The sequence below is a fragment of the Idiotropiscis lumnitzeri genome, chromosome 10, assembly GCF_059441095.1.
Source record: "Idiotropiscis lumnitzeri isolate Australia: NSW breed Sydney's pygmy pipehorse chromosome 10, RoL_Ilum_1.0, whole genome shotgun sequence".
NCBI classification, from domain to species: Eukaryota; Metazoa; Chordata; class Actinopteri; order Syngnathiformes; family Syngnathidae; genus Idiotropiscis; species Idiotropiscis lumnitzeri.
The window spans coordinates 3933854-3954352 of NC_142400.1; the positions used below are offsets into that span (position 1 = coordinate 3933854).

General features: G+C 42.4%; 1 protein-coding gene across 3 annotated transcripts in view; it reads right to left on the reverse strand.

Moving 5' to 3' along the window:
- The window catches only part of iglon5 (IgLON family member 5), a 127268-nt gene that overhangs the window by 12834 nt on the left and 93935 nt on the right, over positions 1-20499 (reverse strand). The window contains exons 1-4 of one of the 3 annotated variants that reach the window (XM_088307642.1): positions 16253-16368; positions 8614-8692; positions 4395-4627; positions 2470-2589 (exon numbers count right to left, since the gene is read on the reverse strand). In XM_088307642.1, the coding sequence (XP_088163768.1) occupies positions 2470-2589; positions 4395-4627; positions 8614-8692; positions 16253-16304 (484 nt within the window). In that variant the 5' untranslated portion in view covers positions 16305-16368. Of the gene's footprint in view, positions 1-2469; positions 2590-4394; positions 4628-8613; positions 8693-15054; positions 15091-16252; positions 16369-20499 lie in introns of those variants that run through there. The other 2 variants (XM_088307643.1, XM_088307641.1) reach the window with 2 other exon arrangements.

A 20499-nucleotide genomic window follows, 5' to 3' on the forward strand; every position in this document is an offset into this window, starting at 1 on the left:
GACACTCGATCGGAATAGCAATGCGGTCGCTATCTCCAGAGAGCTGACGGGTTGCGCGGGGAGGAGGGAGGGTGGTGGGTTCCAGGGTTGGGGGTGTGAGAAGGCGTGGGAGACGGCGAGGGGGCGGCGAGAGGGGAGGAAGATTATTGCTGACAGAGGAGAAACGCTGTCGGCCTGCAAGCGAGGACAAATGTTCGCCGCTTGTAATGTATGTGAGCGTGTATGTGTGTGTGTGTGTGTGTGTGTATGCGCATGTGTGTGCATGACTGTGTCAAAGGCTTGGCATGTGTGCAAAGACTGCATAGATGCTTGCCGTGTTTGAAACAGCCATGCTTGCTAATAGGCAGTATGGATTCATTTCTTTGGTCTTTTGATCTGTTTGTAAGTTTTTACAAATAATAATAATAATAAACAAACAAAATAAACAAGCAAAAAAAATTCTGAAAAAAAAAAAAATATTCCGGAGACTTGCCGCACTTCGCTTTTTTTATATTAAATATGGTTGAATATTATTGTGAAACACAATACAAATACGCTATACACTCTGATCATGTGAAGGGACGTGGCATTTTGATTGGCAGTCACATCTGCAAAATTTGCAACGCCGTTCACCTGCAATTCAAATTTTCCCTGACTGAAAAGAAATATTGCAACAACCATTTTTAATATTCACAATAATCTGAGAGGAACTGAAAGGAAATAAAGCATAGACGACCAGTATATATCTCTCCGTCTGCCTTATTTTGCCCCAAGTGGCCAAGGCTAACGCACCAGAATTAGCAGCATTCAATCGATGTAACGTGAAAAAAATAATGATGTAATTACTGTATCTTATATTACACAAGTAGATTATTGAGCGCCATTTTCCCCCTATTAATATATACGTTACGTTTTTGTTTTTTGGCGGGGAGGCTGGAACGGATTAATTACATTCCTATTCATTTTAATGGTAACCAACGATTTGAGATGAGTGTTTTGAATTACAAGTGCGTCCAAACAAATGGCACTTGTATCTCAAGGCACCACACGATTTTTAATGGCACAAAAACCGCTTGGCAACAAGCATACAAAGCACAAGCACATCCTGCTTTGATTTGACAGATTTGAGCTCGGTGAGATTTGAGTTTTTAATGTGAATTTGCAGCGTTCCAGAGGAACTTGAGAGCTGACATTTGCCGTGAACATCACGGGCGGGGAATCTGTGCGCAACACTAGCAGAGGACACTAGGTTGCGCATCCTTTGCCCTAAGAGTCTAATTACATGGAGTTCAGTGGTTGTACACACTGACCTATTTACTGCTGCTTGTCCCAGTGATCTACAGTGTGCTGCTGCTGCTGCTGCTGCTGCTGCTGCTGCTGCTGCTGCTGCTGCTGCTGCTGCTGCTGCGGAATTAAAAAGGAGGCTTTGCTCCCAACTTTTTTTTTTTTCCTTCGGCTCTGAGGCAAACAGCTAATTATCTCACTTGATAAAACGTTGGACAAGTTAAAGAAAATAATCCTCGCCAGATTGGAAGAGCTTCCCGCGGACTCGCACGCACCCAACAATGGCGCAGAGGACTAACCGCATTTGAATTCCAAGTGTAGATTGACGACTAAGAACAACGGAAAACGAAACCTTTTCAGCTTCTCTTGTGCGATCCGTTATGTGTTATCTTTTTGTTTAGCGTGTTTAAAACACTTTCGAGAGTCGAGGTAGGGTTGAATTTATTCGGTGCTCATCGGGTTTACTAAAAATCTGTTTTCACTATTGTAAACATTCCTCAACATTAATTTCTTTTTTGACGTATGAAATCCAATGACAAAAGTCTGCCATCCTGGCTATTTGACATTTGTCATGAAGCAAATTAAAAAATATGTCGTTGGAGGCATCTCAGTCATAAAAATAGACTTGCAATGACTGCGCAACAAAGGACAGCGCGATATTATATTGCACTAAACGGATGACAGAGAAGCATTATTACAGCCGAAAGAGGCTGCGCGATGCTAACTCAACGGCGGACATTAACGGTGACAGACCAAAGAGGCATTACATTCAGTGCACATCAAATCTAATCAGAAGCCACTTATCAGGACAACGCATGCTGACCACCCTGAATCGTGGAGGTAAGTGATCGGTGGGGGGGGGCTAAAAATAACCTTCCATGAAGTTCCAAAAGTGTCGGTTGGCGTCATTTGGCAGCACGGCGCCGCTTGACGTGGGACCCCCAATGAAGACAGATGTCGATGATTACGGGTGGCGCGGCGGCGGGGATAATCGCGGGTAATGAGCGGTTATTTGGGACAAAACACCAGAACGCAGGCAAAATACAGCAGAGTGGATTTTAAAGATGGAAGAGGCCAGACGAAGCAGCTGGCGTTAAGGATGAAGAGCGGAATGCTGATTGAGGCTTGATGCCCGAATGGTGGTAAAGAATAAAAAAAACGAAAGGGAGGTTGAAGGGGGGGGAGGAAAAAAAAAATGGTACGTACATTTCTGGTCCTTCCAAGTGACGGTGGGCTCGGGCCGGCCCACGGCCAGACAGAAGAGGTTGACGTTCTCGCCCTCGTTCACAGACACGTCCGCGGAGATGTTGACGATTCTGGCCGGCACTGAGAAAATCCAAATACGTATTTTAGGCAACAGTACCGTAACCACGTTGACCTTTCGCAGCGATCCAAACTTTTGGTCGTGAGTAATGATGGTTCTGTATTTCATGGGAAAAATATCAATTTTCTCCAAGCACCCCATGATGAAAAGTCACAACTTTTGCATTTTTGTCGCATGCTAATATTTTGTCGTTTTTCCCTGAAGAAATTGATCAAAAGTGTCAATTTGCTCTCGATCCAGCGGCCGGGCAACAACAAACCCGATTAACCGCCGCAGAGCGCGCGGCACTCCGGCTCATACTTAAATTGATAACGAGACGGCCCTTGAATTTAAACGGGCCATTATCATTGTTTTTAATGAGCTTGGCTCCGCCATGGCTTTCATTTCACTTGCCGTGTCGCCGACAGCAGCGACGGCGAGGCAGCACAATAAACGCACACGACAATAGCGGCACTCAGTTGTACAAATACATAAATATATACGCGTATGTATGTAGTTTGCGTACGCTCGGTCTATGCCAAGATTTGGAAGCCTCCAGACAAAGATTGTTTGCGTGCTTGAGTGCAGTTGGCAAAAAGCGCTTCAGTCAGCAGCTCTTTGCCACCTGTCAGCTACAAACACATCCTGTTCTTTCACGCCGATTTTATTTTATTTTTTTTTTTAAAGGCGACCAGAAGCACAACATTTTTTTTTTTTAAGGTAGGTTAGCTTATCTGAAAGTGAATGTCAAATCAGTAAATGTATATAAAAAATACTCAAGGGTCATAATTCATCTTGAATATGATACAGATCAAAATGCGGGTTATCAAATATAATTTCCTTTGGTCTAGAAAGGATATGCAGGAGATGCTCGGCGGATCTGCGCTCAAATGTCAGCTCACTTTGTTTTCCCGCCGCTAATCAGCAATCACTGCGCCTTCTGCGACACTTTTCCAACATTTTTCCGAGCAGATGCAGTCAAGCCTCCGCGCGCCTGTCAGCTCGCGTCTAATCTGTCTGACTTCCCAAATCAAGACAAACAAGTCGACAGATTCTGCGGCGGGGAAGTGAGAAAACGCTCTCGTTCGTCCACTTTGTCAGCCGCCACCTGCGCTTTTTGGCTTATATTTACCTTTGCGCGTGAGCTGTAATGAAGCCTTGACTCATTCATACATATGACTTTAGCTCGCATGCAAAATTGTCACGAGGGCTTCTTGGAATTTAACAGGAAAAGACACATTGAGTCACCCATAAAACCAACTGATTGCTTCCGCGGTGTCAAGCGTCAATCGTGGCCAACAAACGGAACGCATAATTAAGTCATTTAGCAGATGTGGCGGTTTGTGAGCAGAGAGCCAGAGCAAGGGTGACCTTGAGGTAGACGGGCAGACTGGTGATGAGAGATTTCTGTGTTTGATGCTTAAACCAGCTACCTTTGTCATCAGAAATCTTGTGACGATTAAAGTGGAGGGTTGCAATATAAATATATTTTTTAAAAGCTTTGGTGAACTTCAATTAAACTATGGAAGAACATCCACAATAATAATTTAAATTTTTTTTAAAAAGCTAGCAATGTGACAGCTGTGGCTACCATTAGCTTGTTTACAATGCTAATGCTAGCTTAGTATTGCTAGCCTTTCTGTTTTGGTGACGCTGGAGATGCGTTTTTCTGTGACTATCACGACTATGCACGTTCATAATCATATCAATCCGACTTACAGATGCCAAGTCTGATATTTTCTTTTTATAGCGAATCATCAAACATTTTTGCCAGGGTCTTCCCAATCGCACCCCAAAAAAAAAAAAAAAAGAAATCCAGAATTCTGACCTTGCACGATGAGGTAGACATGAGCGATGCGCGGCTTGTTGTTTGCCTGGAAGGTGCACGTGTAGGGCCCCTCGTCGCTCACTTGCACCTTATCGATGTGGACCGAGAAGTCGCTGTTGTTGCTGTTGACCAGCGTGACCCGCTTGTCCAGCGACCACTTGTCGGTGCCCGTGAACAAAATGTTGGAGCGGTTCAGCCAGGCCTTGTGCGTCACCTCCTCGTTGATTTGACACCTACGAAGACAAAGGACATTCTTAGTTACGTTGGTTGACGTTAAAGCAGTGCTCAAAAAGAGGGGAGGTGCGGGGCAATTCCGGGGGGGTGATGTATATTAGCATAATCATCATTAGTTATTATTATTATTTTATTGTTTTTTTTCATTATTATTTATTATTATATTATTCTTTATGTAGTTGCACATCCACAACAGTAGGTGGCAGTGGCACGTTCACGACAGAACTCAAATGAAACATAATTTGATGTAATTCTCATTTTTTTCTCTTCACATGCAGGGGAGGAGGCAGCAGGGGGCGGCACTGCCTCGCTTGCCTTCCCAGATTGCACATCCCTGTTGTGTTCGCAATTTTGAAACACTTTGGGATTCTTGTGGTTATTGCGCAATAGCGTAGAAAGTTCAAGGTTCAAGCAGCTCCATGTTGGTTTTTCACTGAATCAAGACGGACGATTTTTCTTGGCAGTAGGACTTTCCATACGAATTTTCAGATGTTACATGTTTACTGTTGACAGATTTGAAAGGTTGAAATTTGAAAAAGAGTTAGATGACTGTTTTGAATAATTACCGAACCGAGATTTTTTTTTTGAAAACTCCATTTCCTTCTAGTCCGCCCTCTCCCAGCGGCAATTTTCAGCTCGTTTTAAGAATTTTTTTGTGCCATGATTATTGTTTACAGAAATAAAAGGTTGAAGATCAAAGGAAAGTAGATCACTGTTTTGAATAATATCAGAATCAAGACTTCTTTTATACGCTTTTTTGCTCTTCCGGTGCAATTTTCAGCTTTCTCCACAACGTTCAGGATTTCTTGTTCATTATTAGATTCTCATGTTTCAATGCGACAGTTTTTTTTTCCCCCTCCCTCGATGTTTTTCTATCACCTTGCCTTGTCAGCCACGCCGGCTTCCTCGTGTGTGTAGTTTCTCGTCTGCCCTTGCCTGCCTTCTTCCCACCTCTGTCTCTTCTTTGTTTGTTCAGTCTTGTCAAGCCTCTCTCTCGCTCGCTCGCTCTCTCCTGCGTCGGCACTTCATCGTTAAATAAACACAAGAATTCACTATGCTTTCTGTCGGCCTTGAGCTGTTCTTCGCTTTGCGTCGGCGTTTGCGCGCTCCAACCGACAATGACGACACTGACACACATCGACCGCATCCCCCCCCCCTCCCCCTGAGTGTTTTCACAACACCCGATGCCAAAAAACCTCCTCAAAAGTGTTCTGGTTGATTTATTTATTTAAAAAAAAAAAAAAAAAGATGGTCCGTGAATAGTACATGATTCACGTTATATCAGAGCCTTGTGCCGCCTCTGCTCGTCTATTCACAAGTGTCCTTTTCTATCCATCTCATCCAACGCTGATGAGTAACATTCTTCTATGCATTGAAATGATTCAGTCACTACGCCAACTCTAAAGCGGGCTTCCAAGTGTTCCAAGTGAAGCATTCCAAGTAATCATGTGCAATTATACAGTGGCGCTTGACTCCCTCGTTAATTTGCGCCGTGAACATGCTTCCAAATCATCCTTCCCCATTCAAATGAATGGAAATGCAATTAATCCGTTCCTGTGACCCCCCCAAAAAACACCAAGAAATATTTTCATAGTGGTTTTAAAAAAAAGGAAAAATCGCTCCCTACAACATTGTGACAATTAATTTAAATAAAGAATTGAACAGTTTATGCATAATTTGCATGTGCACACGTTGGCCACCAGAGGCAGTATAATACATACAGAAATACTGCACATATATTTGAAGAAGGATTTTGGTGAAGAGTGTTTGGCTTCTGAGGTGTAATTTTCTAATGTCCCGTCATACGAGAGCTCGTAAATTCTCACGAAATTTTCTCAGGGGAGGTTTATTCGCAGTTTCCCGGTCAAGTGATTTCCCACGCACGGGGGCCGGCCGGGGTCACATGACTAGTGGAAACGTGAAAAATGTCTTTTCATGACACTTCCAAATCGGCACATCTAAAAAAGCACCTCATAAGAGCGTAAAACTTTTTTGCTGCTATTTGGGAGATTTTTCAAAATTTTCAACATAAATAGTCTCTAAGCTGACGTTTGTCTCACAGATGGACAGCCAAGGTTGGGTGTGAGTCATTCCGCCATAAAAGTGACAACATTTGTGTACAAATGGCGTATTAATCTAATTTTAAACTTAATCACGTCTGCTGCTGCTGCTGCAGCAGCACTCGGAGCCCAGAGGAAACGAGAAGCGTAATAACATCAAATGTGGCTTCGTCTTAATGGCCCGCATCAAACGGCATCGTCTGGAGCAGAACAAAAAAAAAAAAGTACTCGAGCCACTTGGGCAAAAAAAAGTGATTTACATTCAAGTGGAAGTTTATTTATAAAGCGCTTTTGTGTTTTGTTTGTCAGCCGCGGGCTGTCCGGCGAGCGCGTGCACACTTTTGATTACAAAATAGGCCGTTTTATTGCCGCTCGTGAAGTCATAAAGGCCTGATGAGAAATGTTACACTGGGAGTCGTTTGCGGCCAAAAATGCTTTCCTTACCGTCTGCCCTCTAAAGCATGCTAAAAGAAATTTTAAAAAAAAATCCTAAACAACAAATAAGAAAACATTGCTGACCCAAATCAGGAAACATGTTCACCAACTTCCTTCAACCTTCATTTGAACTTGACTGTGTACCCTCGCAGAGGGGAACTAAAGCCAATAAGTAAAAAAACCAAAACAAAACTGGTTTCACATGTCTCCAGAGAGGCGGCTCTACGGTATTTTATCTGACAAACTGCTGGGTTGTAAAAAAAAAAAAAAACAGGTGACATCGATTGTTTAAAAGAAGTCCTCAAGGTGTGCAGCATTCAAAGAAATTCGATAGATTCCGAGCAGCTTCGGGCTAGCAGGATCGGGGAGGTTAAAGATTTGCGTTCAAGCGAATATCCATTGGAAGGGGGCTTTGAAATAATATTTACTGTTGCGACAGTAATGAGGAGGAATTGAACGGGAACTGTTGCTTTCTAGTCTGGTCGGAAATTAGTTGCAAGTTCCAGGTGAGGCGAAAAGTTTTTTCGATTCTTGTGACATGATTATTGTTTAATGATCAAAAACATAGAACTTGATAATGCATAATTCATTTTTTGTAATACATTTCTCAATTCATATGAGATCTTTTTTTTTTTTTTTTACAGTGCAAAGCGCTCCCTTGCATAAACGTGCCCATTCAAGGACGGTACAAAACTCCTGCACAAGAAACCAACACAAAGTGCAAGAAGTCATTTTGTCCTTTTTTTTCACCCACAAAAATCAACTTATTCAGAATTTTGATATTAGTGAGGTACTAGATTTGTCCGGCTAAATCTACCCAAAAATATATTAGGCTCAGTATAAGGCTGTATAAGACATTAAAGCCATCTAGTGGTGATTGGTGAAATTACAACTTAAAAGTACATTTTAAAATACTTTTTTTTTTTTTGCTAACTTTTTGCTCACAGTAAAAATAAAGCTGTGATAAAAAAATTGAGACTGTTAGTCCATTTCTTAGTATGAAACTCGACAAACCAGTCGTCTTTATATTTGTAGTTACGGTAGCAATTTTGAGCCGCTTTACAAAATTTCACAGCGTTCTTGTCAGAAATAAATTAAAATCTAGAAAAGAAGTTTAAAGTGCAGTTGTTCACTAACTGTATCAAACAGCATCCTAAATAATATCTAAACACATCTCGTCAGCGCACTACCTGCAACAACTCGCAGTTGATTTAAAAACTTTTAGGGATTTGTGTGACATTATCAAAGCAAGAATCTTTAGTCACTTTTTTTTTCATGAAATAATTCACTCAATGCCAGACAGTGTTCACTTTGTAAAGATAAAGCGCAATCCAGTTTGTTGTGGGATAAACAGAGTCGAGGAATATTGCACGATTTGGGTTGACGGGCATCTGGAGACGTCTGGCGTGGCATGTGTGTGCGTGTGCAGCAAGACAAACAGGTTTTTCAAATGTAATTAGCGGGCGCAGGTGCACGGGATCAAGACTCACCTCAAAGTGACACTTTCGCCTTCTAGAACCGTAATGTTGTCCGGCAGGTGCCCAAATTCCGCTCCGTGCACACTGGAGCCTGCCAAGAACAGACGACAGGAGAGCCCGGTGAGAATTAAACGACAGCAACAGCTGGGCAGACAGATGTTCGCGCGACCAACGACCCAGCAAAAGAAAAAAGGGTGATCTGAAAACGCTGCACCATACATGCCAGGCCAGTAGGGGGAAACGGTACACAAATGTGAACCGACTGCTTGTTTTTTCTGTATTCCAAATAATAAACATATTTAATGCCATTAATCTGTCCCAGCGCCACAAAATAAGTGCAATTTTTATTCAACTATTTTTATTTTTTTTACATTAAATCCCACTCAATAAAAACTCACAGTACTAAAAGGAATTTTAAACTGTAATACGTTTTTTCATCAAGAATTCATGCTTTAATTTAATGATTATTGTTCTGCACCTTGTGCTGTGCGTGTCTTGACCGCCAGGGGGCAGTATAATACATAAACTGCGCTGTAATTTTCATGATTTTTTCGCAGAGTGGAAAGAATATAAGCCTGTGAGTATTGCTATCTGCTGAATTTAGATTTATTGAGCAGTTTTTCTGTTGAAACAAAAGATTAATAGTTTAAACCTAACGCCGTGTTGATGCTAATTTCATTAGCCTGTTTATATGTGTATATATATGTATATATATATATATATATATATATATATATATATATATATATATATATATATATATAAGTTAAGTTGCTGCACATTTGCTTTCACGGCCCATTTAAAATGATGTGGCAGGCCCGATCTGGCCCCCGGGCCTGAGTTTGACACCTGTGTCTTACAGCATGCAGCGTGAACCAAAACTGTCACTTTAAAACCAAGGTTGTCAAGTAAACCAACGCCCCCGAAACAACTGTCACGTCAGCGTTTCTTTAAATTAGGTTCTCTGCTCCTGTTCCGCTTTCTTATTTATGCGCAATGTGAAGGTAATGAATGCGCTAAACAAAAAAAAAAAGTCACAATGTCGTCGCTGACCCTCCGTGCGCCCGCCGGAATAATCATTTTTGCCCCCCCCCACACCCTTCTGCATTCTGCCAGGATGTTCGTTGAACAGCACTGATAATGAGCCCAAGGAAAAGGATTCACGCGGAGGTGCCGGACCGTGAAATGAAGGGACAGTAACAGAAGGGACACACACACACACACACTTCGTCACACCACGTATACATACACACGCGCACACACACACACGCACACACACACCAACACGCACACACGGTTGGACAAGAAGAAGCACTGACACATCCCGAGAGCCATTTGTTAAAGCGAAAATGTGATTTGTGCCGGACACTCAGGTGAAGCAAAAAAATAAAATAAAAAAGAAAAAGGTAACTCCCCCCCCCCCCAACTTGGCAGGAATGCAAATAAAGACAACCAATATCTGCCTGTCGGCCACTCCAGACTTTTTTTGTTCACCTGATATTACCAACCAAGTCGCCATCGTCAACTAGCTAGCTCGCACTGCCCTCAATACGCCAGGAGGTCAGCGCTTTCATAAAGTCATCTTTATAAAGGATGAAGGAGAAAGTTGCCGAGCACCTGTGGTCCATTGTCGAGCGATGCGCTTTTCGTGTCGGGGCGGTCACCCCGCTCAGCGGACGGAGGGTTAAGTCAAGTGACGACACGTTTATTATGTCATCGAGACAAATGATGCTTCGCGTGGAGGTGATGTGAAGGATTCGCAAGCTGTGCTTTGCCGTCTCATTTGGGAATGTTAGCTGAATGCTAATCGAATTGGTGAGTTAGCCTGTTTCCATGATAGCCGAAAATACTAACATTGGAAAAGTTGTCAAAGTGGAAACCCTATCTTTAGCATTTCACTATTGTTAAAAACAAACAAACCAAAAAAAAATGTATGTTTTACATGTTAATATTTTGGGCTGGAGAGCGCTAACGCCATATCGCTCTTAAAAACATTCACTTAATTGTCTTTAAAAAATGTTAGCAACTTAAATTAAAAAAACACTGGCATGAAAACATGGTAGCACTAGATCATTAAAATTATAGTCCACGTTGAGATGTCGGAATTTTTAGGCTCGAAAAATGTTAGAGTGGAAATACAGTCATGAAAACATGCTAAAACTACACAGATTTTAACAATGTCTGCTTCCAGACTTTTTTCTCAATTCTAGCAGTTACATAGTTATTATCATTCTTAAAAAAATCCACTCCAACTCATTTTTTTTTTCAATGTTAGCATTTAGGGTAAAAAAAAGTCACGCTCTGCTATATAATTTTCAATATAGTCAATTTTTTAAAATTTTTTTCAAATGTTATTTTAGGAAACACAATTTGGGTATAACGTTTCTAATTTTACACTTTTAGAGTAAAAGTTGTCATTTTTTTTTAGACTCCACAAACACTGTCAGCAAAATGGTGTTACCGTTTCAGGAATGAAAACCACGGTCAAGATTTTTTCTTTGTAGTATTATTTCGAGATGTTTGGTGTTTCAATGTTAGAATTTTAGGTTAAAAAAACACTTTTATGGATACACTGTAACCTTTTAAAAAATGTCCACTTTGAGACACTTTTTCAATGTTAGCATTTTAGTCTTGTCACAGAAACACTATGATAGATAGATGGATAGATAGATATTCCAATTTTTGAAGAAAAAAAACCAAGAGTGGAAGATTTTTTTTTTTTATAAGCCAAAAATACTATATACTGACATCGCCAACTACTGGCCTGGCATGCTAACTACATTTTCTCCCGATTTTTGTGCGACTAAACCTTAACCAACCTTACTCGGTTGCCTTTTTGTATCCTATAAACACAGCCGCAATCCATACTTAGTGTCGTTCAAAAAGTGTGACAAACTTTGCTTTATTTATGATTTTTTTTTTTTTTGTGCCAAACAGTCACACTGTATCGCCGCCCGCCGGCCTCAGAGAATCGTCGAGAGAGAGAGTCATTGGGCCTTTTCATGTGTTCTCCCTGCTACACACCCCCGCTTTATTTGGGTTAATTCTATTCGCTTCGAGAGCTGGCGGCTTGGATACGGCTGTGACACGCTTTCACAGATAGCCTACATACCAAGACGGGAAGGAGTGGGGCTTTTCCCTGCTGTCGACACACACACACGCACACGTGCACGTTTCGATTGAATGAGTGACACGCGCACACCGAGGTTACATAGTGGCGAGGTGCTATTCCCCATTTCCCTACTCAATTGCTATTTTCACAGCTCGATTGGCACCCAGCATGCCAAAACCTGCATGGCGCTCCCACAGCACAACAACCCGGTCAACACACACACACACACACACACGCGCGCACACGCACACTCATAGTGTTGCATGCTCGTCACACTCTAATGGGCCAGCCAAAGCAGCAGGGATGAGTCTCCTTCACAGTAGCAACAACAACAACACTTTGTTTTGGTGATAAATGTAAAAAAAAAAAAAAAAAAAAAAGAACAGCACACACCTTTTTATTTATTTTTAAAAAAAAATTAAAACTATTTTGTGGCATTGTAGACTGTTTTAGACACAGTGACGTCAAATCAGTAGGAGGAAGTAATTGTCCAAAAAACGCAATCTGGTGCAACACAATATTTTGGGCTTCAACATTTTACGCCAAAGGAGAAAGTAAAAATTAAAAGTTAAGTGTAGTGTTGCCTTAAAAAACATTTGCAATATTAGCAAAACTTTCACTTTTTTGCCAAACATGTCGGGTAGGGGGGGCGGCCTTGTGAGTATCTTTCCGTTTGTTTGTGATAGACATCATTGGGAAAATACCGGACAACTAACTAGTAGCGACTGGTTAGCACGATGGTCTCACAGTGCAGTGGTCGTGGGTTCGATTCCGGCCTTCCTGTGTGGAGTTTGCATGTGCGCCGGATTCCTCCCACATTCCATAATCGTCATCCTAGTTTTGGTGTCGTTTTGAATGTAAAAAAATGCCTTTGAAAATTCTCACTCATCCAGGTCCGTTCATTGTCCCGGAAGATATTTGGCCTCTCATCTGAACAGGTTTCATCAGTTCATCCAACAAGAATTAGTTAGGACTGCACCAGCCTGAGTTAGATAAAAACGTACACGTTACATGAATATATATATATATATATTTTTTTTTTTTAATATATGAAAAAAAATATATATATTTTTAAAAAAATTTATATAAATATATATATATATATATATATATATATATATATATATGTTTTTTTTTAATATATGAAAATATATAAATATATTTAAAAAAATTATATATATATATATATATATATAAATATATATATATATAATAGCCTATTGGGTGATGTATATAAAAAAAAAGTCTGCCCTAGTTGCTGCTATCACTTGTCCTTGCTATAACCTGGTGTCTTGGTGTACCAAGGTCAGACCCTCGTCCACCCACCTCGGTGACACGCACACACACTCGACCACCTATCTACGTTCGCCTGCCAGTCGGGTCATTCTTTGTGAGAATAACATTTAAAGGACAGTGAGGGATTACACGAGCATTTGTACAGCACAACGTAGGATAACCTTTTTTTTTTTTTTTGTGATAGTGCAGACATTCACAGAATAGCCTTCAAACGGGGCATTTTGTGTGTGCGCGTGTGCGTGCGTGCGTGTGGTACCGGCTCGGAAGCCGGGCGTCTATTATGTGATTTGTATTCTCTTGACTTTTACATGCGCTGTGTTTGTAATTGCACTCGCTGTCGGCAGACACTTGTGAGCGGCGCTCTATTGAGCTGTACGACTTTAGCCCTGGCGTCTTCCTTTGTGCTGCTCATCTATTTTGCATTGCCCTTGACAATCACACTCGCTCACACGCACACGCGCGCACACAAAAGAAAAGAAGAGGATGACTTCCTCTGAATGCACGATCGGCTTTCAGATGGGAAACAGAGAGGGACGTAATAATAAAAAAAAAAAAAAAGCATGACAATAATGCTTTTTAATGCAGGCTGAAATGGAGTTTAGAGGCGTGTCTGGAAAATTAAAGTCAAATGAGGATGTGGCGGGACAAGTGCAGAAGCAACAAAGGCTCGGCACAGACACGGAAGCGGCACTCCCAACTTGAGATCAGGACAATGTCAGAGGGCGTCGGACCCCGTGATGACGGCTGGAAAAATGCGAGCGTATACGCAAACGGTCAACGTGCATGCCGTATTTCTGATCTTTGACCGTTACGCGCTGATAGATTCCGGTTAACTTCCTGCTGCATTCAAAACAGTGGGTGATGAACGACTCCGGAAAAGTTCATGTCACAGCATGTCATTTCTTGCCCTTCATCTGAACGCAAATATTGTAAAATGGGATCCCACAGGGCGTAGAACGCAGCGGTCACACGTTTATAATAGAGAAATTTAATTCCTAGTGTTAATTGAAGTATTTTTTTTCTTGCTCTGTAAAACTCTTAACATCGCGAATTGAATCTAGATTTGGATCCACTGCAATTTAAGGTCCAAAACCTGGCACAGGGCGGACATTTTGGAATATCATCTCAAATCCGGACAAAGCCGCATCAAATCTGATCTGAAATGGCCGTCAAAAGCGTTAGTGTGAAGGCACCCCCGAGCGGTTGCGGGCCAGAGAGCAGAGCAACATATGCACCCGCATAATTAAGAGCGGCGTGCTGCAGCCAATTAAATATTTACACAGGCACCCCCGATGATACGAGGAGGAGGTGCGAGGATTATCAGATGCGAGGAGATGCGGGCAGGAGGCGAGGTGTTGGAGAGGTGCGGGATTAAACATTAACCGGCACCGAGATCCCGTTTCTTCCTCTTGTGATCCCATTAACTCTGGCCAGACGCCGTCGCGTCCCCTCGCTAATCCACGCCGTATATCGCCTCGGAAGGGATGCGATGGTGCGCTCGGAGCCAGGAAGAATGTCAGGTGCACGTACTCTGCTATTAAAACAATGTGCTCCAGGAGTTTGGCTAATTTTATGAAGTAAGTAATTAAAAAAAAAAAAAATCATCTTAAAATAATGACCAAAGAAAGTTTATGTTTTGCTTTAAACGACAGCTGTGAAAATCTGGCACATTGCCGCAAGATAAAAGTCTCCCAGTTTGAGACAAACTTCTGAAATAAGACATTTGCTCCAGTTATTTGGGGGGTAATCTTCTCCTCAATTTTCAAATTTAAACCAATGTAAGTATGATTTAAAAAAAAAAAAGAAAAGAATTGCAACAAAGAACTGGAAATGATTTGTTGCATCTCAATGGTAAACTGTATTTTTTTTTTTTTTTTTGAACAGGCCCACAAGCTACTCATGTGGTCCTTGAGGACTAAATGGTACCCGCAGTTATGTTGGTGACCTCCTAAGTACAGATGTCAATTGTGGTAAGTGAAAATATAAAGTTGTTTGAAAATAAATACTGAAGTACAGTGGAAATACCTGAAAAATGCACTCCTCACCACATTTGTCGGCCAGCATTCGGCCTGAAGGGAACTCTGACACCTGTCAGGGACTGAAGGAGTTGTTTGGATTCTGTCTGCCGAGGTCGACTTCCTCGCCTCCCGGGCTGCAAATGTTTGTCGCTCCGAGGAGAGAGGCGGATGCAAACAAATGCGCCTTGTTTGTGTCATCCGTCAGGCCTTTATATTCAAATGAGTGCGACAGCCGATAGACTTTGATCTCAGACGCGCACCTAAGCGGTCAAAATCGTCTCGACTGCTCCGGAAAAAAAAGATGCAACTGAATTGTTTGCTTTTTGTCTGGTGCTCTCTGCATACGCAATCAGGATGCTTTGGCACAAGTGCACTTTTTTTCTTTTTTTTTTTTTTTACCTAGGTTAGGGGCAGAGATGGGAAATTTATTTCTTATTTTTCTATATCTATAATTCAAGTTTACTTTGCAATCTCTCTTTCTCCCTCCCCCCTCTCTCTCTCGCTCTCTCTCTCTCTCTCCCCCTCCCTCCCCCTATCTCTCTCTCTCCCCCTCCCTCTCCCTCTCTCTCTCTCTCGCTCTCTCTCCCCCTCCCTCTCTCTCTCTCGCTCTCTCTCCCCCACCCTCTCCCTCTCTCTCCCCCTCCCCCCTCTCTCTCCCCCCCTCTCTCTCTCTCCCACTCCCTCCCTCTCTCTTTCTCTCCCCCTCCCTCCCCCTCTCTCTCCCCCTCTCTCTCTCCCACCCTCTCTCTCTCTCTATCTCTCTCTCTCTCCCCCTCCCTCCCTCCGCCCCTCTCTCTCTCCCCATCCCTCCCTCCCCCCCCCCCCCCCCCTCTCTCTCTCTTTTTAAATAGTTACTATCAGCTAATTGGTCTTGCCCAAGTTAGGATAGTGTAGGATTATGTTACACTCTTTTGGAACATTTCCGCTGGTATTAATAAACAGAGTTGGAGTTAAGGTCGGATTAGGCCAGTCCAGCCACTCGCTCTTTCTCCTCGAGTCTTTGCCGATTTCTTCCGCCTACATCCAGCTTTCTCGCTTCACTCCTTTGGCTTGCCATCCCTCCTTTGCGCATTCCTCTCACATTCCGCCCCTCTCTCGGTCTGTTGCTCTCTCGCATTGTCCATCGCATATTAGCCCTCCCTTCCTCTCTCTCTCTTACTGCATCTTTAAAGCTGTTGCTCCAATTACTTCCTTCACCCTATCCCTTGCTCATTCCATCCCTTACCTTGTTCCACTCCCAGTACCTCAAGTCTTCTCTTCCTCCACCCATCCGTCATTCCACCGATCCATTCCTCATGACAACTTTTCACTCCCTTTCGTCATTCCATTCTACCTTTTTTTCTCTCGCTCACTTCATCAGTCACCGTCTCCCAAGCCTCACCCCACTCCAGTCCTCCCTCCCTCGCGCCAGAGTCCCCCCCTCGTCGTCCATTGCTGTCTTCACCCCCCCCCTTCCCTCACTACCCCTCCCCCGCCTCCTCCTTCTCCCTCCCAGCCACTAATCCCTCTTCACACAGCAATCAATAGAGCGCTGCAGAGTGCAGGGAGGGAGACTCCAAATTCTCAATGCAGCACTTGTGCAACCTCAATGGGCGACGGTAGATCACTGACGTCGAATGGAGTGCGGCCGAGAGACGGGAAAATACCGTTCTGTTTTCAACTCTCCTTTTTTCTCCCACCGATAAACAACTTAAGCGCTCCGGAGATCAATACAATAGTTAAACTATTATTTAGTTTTGCGCGCGCTCTGTGGACGACACTAAATGCACCCAGTGTGCTCGTAATTTGACAGATTTGATGAGCCCGGGTCTCCTAAAGATGAGCTTCCCAAGTACAGACGCGTCCTAGGCAAACAACTCACCCTCTGGTGACAAAAGTGTGACAAAAAAAACCATCGTCATCCAAAAAAAAAAAAAAAAAACTCATAAAAACTCTTAGCGCAGTATATAAACACTCGTGCTTTCCGTTACTGGCAGTATTTTTGAAGGATATACTTATATATATATTTATATACATATCATTTATGTAACTTTACCTTGGTTCTAGGAACTTTCGGAAAACCAGTGTATGTTTGGACGAAAGGAACTACGGACTAAATTTAGCAACAAAAGAAGACCTTGTCTACTTTTGAGAGGCCCACGAGCATTTAGTGTGTGGTCTGCAGCTGTAATATTTGACTTAAGCGATATGGAACTGCCACTACCAAGAACTGCAAACTCCTGAAACGTAAAAGAAATAAAATAAAAAATTCCAATGAACCCACTTCAAACAGGAAGTTCTTATAAGTAAGTGGCCACTGAGTTTCATACGCAGTTTGTAAAAGAAAAATACAGAGAGACTGGAAGAGTCACTGAAAGGCATCGAAGTGGACGTGCTTGGAAATTTGTAAGAATAAAAAAAAAAAATCACCCCAAAAGAATTTACGCAAAAATTGATGTAAAAATTTCTGCGCCGAGGCGTTGCTGGCATCTTTGACATTTCCCGGCCATTTAAAGCCATTGTACTCAAATTAAATCATTATGACTCCTTTTTCAAAATCTAGTAGCGCCGTCTCTTGTTGGAAAGTTGACTGCGCAGTGTCAGTGACTCGTGCCGTGTTACAATTTGAAGATCTTGCATGCTGCATTCTGTTCTTTAAGATTTTTTTTTTCATTCGGAGAAAATGGCAAATGTCATGAAGTTATGTCAGAACTGTCACAGCGTGCAGATACGGGTTTTTCCTCGGATAGAAATGGCATAAATACACAGAGCACGCGGGAATCGTGGCCGTGTTTTCTTTTATGAAGCACATTCATAACACGTTTCTTTATCGACTGCCACCCCCGATGGCTGATTTGAGCCATTTGTCAGCAGGAAAAAGACACCGACATTTCTTCTCCGGCAGCTGCATGCATACAAATAGCAAAGTAGCTCTTTCTGGACTTATTTCTGTTAAATATCCCTTCATTATGTTTTAAAGGGTACAATTATGGAAAATTGACTTTTTAATTGCTTGTATACAAATAGTCATGTCTCTGGAGTGCCTGCTGCGCATCAAGTGTGAAATTAAGCAACCATGTAAATGTCTGCGTAGACCGTCAGTTGAAACTCACCAACACCCTCAGACAAAAGCTGGTTCGCCCCCTGGAAAAAAAAACTGGGCCGCAAACTCAGCGATGTTGTTCATGCAGTGCTTCATACAGAGGAATGCAATCAGCTCGACATCGGAGAAAGCGAGGAAACCTTATACCAGTGCTTCTCAAATAGTGGGGTGGACACCCCCTAGGGGGGCGTGTGTGACCCTGGGGAACATGCTTTTTTTTCCCGGTCGTACTACAATAAAGTGTAATTGCACGTCCACTCCAGTAGGTGGCAGTGGCGCTCTCATCGCTTGTTGTCCGCTGCGAGTATTCACTTACGAAGAAGGATTGTTTTGCAACGAGCAGGGTATCGTTTATAGTTTCGGCGGAGAGTGGGTGATGGGCGTGGCGCGCAAATTGTTTTCCTCTTCTTGCTTTACTGGTTGCTCGTTTGAAAAAGTAACTTGGTTAGTTTACTGATTACTTGCTTGAAAAAGTAACTAGTTTACCTTACTGATGTCTCGCTTTAAAAAGTAATTTAGTGACTTTACTGATTACTTGCTTGAAAAAAAGTAACTTGGTACTTTATTGATTTCTTTGCTTTCAAAAGTAAAAGGTACTTTACCGATTACATGCTCGAAAAGGAAACTTAGTTACTTTACTGATTCCTTGATTTTTAGAAGTACGTAGTTAGATGACATCAATTGAAGTGCATTCTCCCGTGCTTTAACACCCCCCCCCCCCCATTTGATCTTGTCACTATCAGCCAGTAATTGTCTGTTTTAATTTTGTGAGTCAGAGTGATCGCCAGCAAATCAATTAATTTCATGCCCTGTAAAAACAGTTGAGTCAAAAGTCACCCAAACCAACAGATGTTTTTTGGCACAATAACGTCGATTCACATCAGCATGCCCGAAAGCGCACAAAGCCAGCGTTCTCGGCAAAGTGTCAAGACAATGCAGAGCTGGGTAGAAAAAAAAAAAAAAAAAAAGGATCTCATTTAGCTTTGCAGTCATAAGCCTTCACTGCAAGCTCTCACTCTCTCACTAATTCCCCTTTTTTCGGAATTCGCTTCCCACTGACAATGAGGCATTTCTTTTTTGGCGTGTGCGCAAAAAAAAGGATGTCAAACGGCGTGATAAGAGCGTTTAGATGTTGCGACTGAATGCGGGGCAATTAGCCACTGTTGTAATAAGCAATCTGAGGAAAGGCTTTTGTTGTTGCTCTTGTGCGTGTTGAATTTTGCTCACAGACAAACAAACAAACTGCCGTACGTGGGGCAACAAGCGCAAAGCATACACGTGCGCATCCGTAATCGCCGTGCACACATCAAGTTGATCAATCGTGCGTTCGATTCGAGAAGAGCTACCACGTTAACAGGACTTTTTGAAAGCTAACACAATAGCACTGTCACAGAGAAAGTAACAATTAGACTTGGTTGCCTTTCAAATATCCGGCCCCACAGAGGCCATTTTACTTAGCAGCATGAAATTCGATAGCAAGGTCTAACATGAGGGGATGTACAAAAAAAAAAAAGCCTCAAGGATAAGTTTTTGTGTATGTAAAACATGCAGGAAGACGGTTCTTTTTAGTTTGAAGTTGCCATTTCAGGGTCAATTTAGCACTTTAGAGTCCTTACGAGAGAATTTGCAAGTAAATTTGAAGCACACTAATTATACTAGACGAAAGGCATTCTGTGAAAAAAAAAAAAAAAGGATGAAATAGGTAGCATGTAAAAATGGCTTGGTATTGAAGAAACATAACTCACGGAACAATCCAGAGCCACCTAAAATCGAGCTTGGTATCTTCCTTAAAAGTTCACAACTGCCACCGGACCGCTAAACATTTTCATTGGCTCCCACGTCACTCACCAGGCCTGTCCTGACCTTTTAAAGCCACACACATGCAAAGTCACAGATGGGATGTGAGGATGGCGACCCCATGTGGACAACAATAATATAGTTTGAACGGAATTTTCGGATAGCTGCATTCTAAAATGTAATTTACCTAGCCCTATTTTTTATTCGGAATTGTAACAGTAGTTAATGACTTCTTGCTCAGAAGTGTTCATTCTCTTCACACTGTTTCCTAGTTTTTGCACAACCCTGCTAACAATCCAACAAGAATCATTTTGTCTGTGTGTGCAAACAAGTGTGTGCGTGGAGGAATTGATGAAGTGTGTGTGTGTGTGTGTGTTTTGTGCATGTTTGCTGATTTCCGTCTGTTTGTGTGCAGTTTTGGAAGCCAGCCGGCTGTGCCCACAGACACGCTTACAGCTGTGCACGGCCTTCATTTGCATTCCAAATTGCAGGCGCCTCGCGTGCGCGCGTGCGCGCGTGCGTGGCTACGGGCACCCTAAAGTGTCACAACATAGCAGCATTTTCCCAAAAAGCAAACAGATTTCTCAACCAAA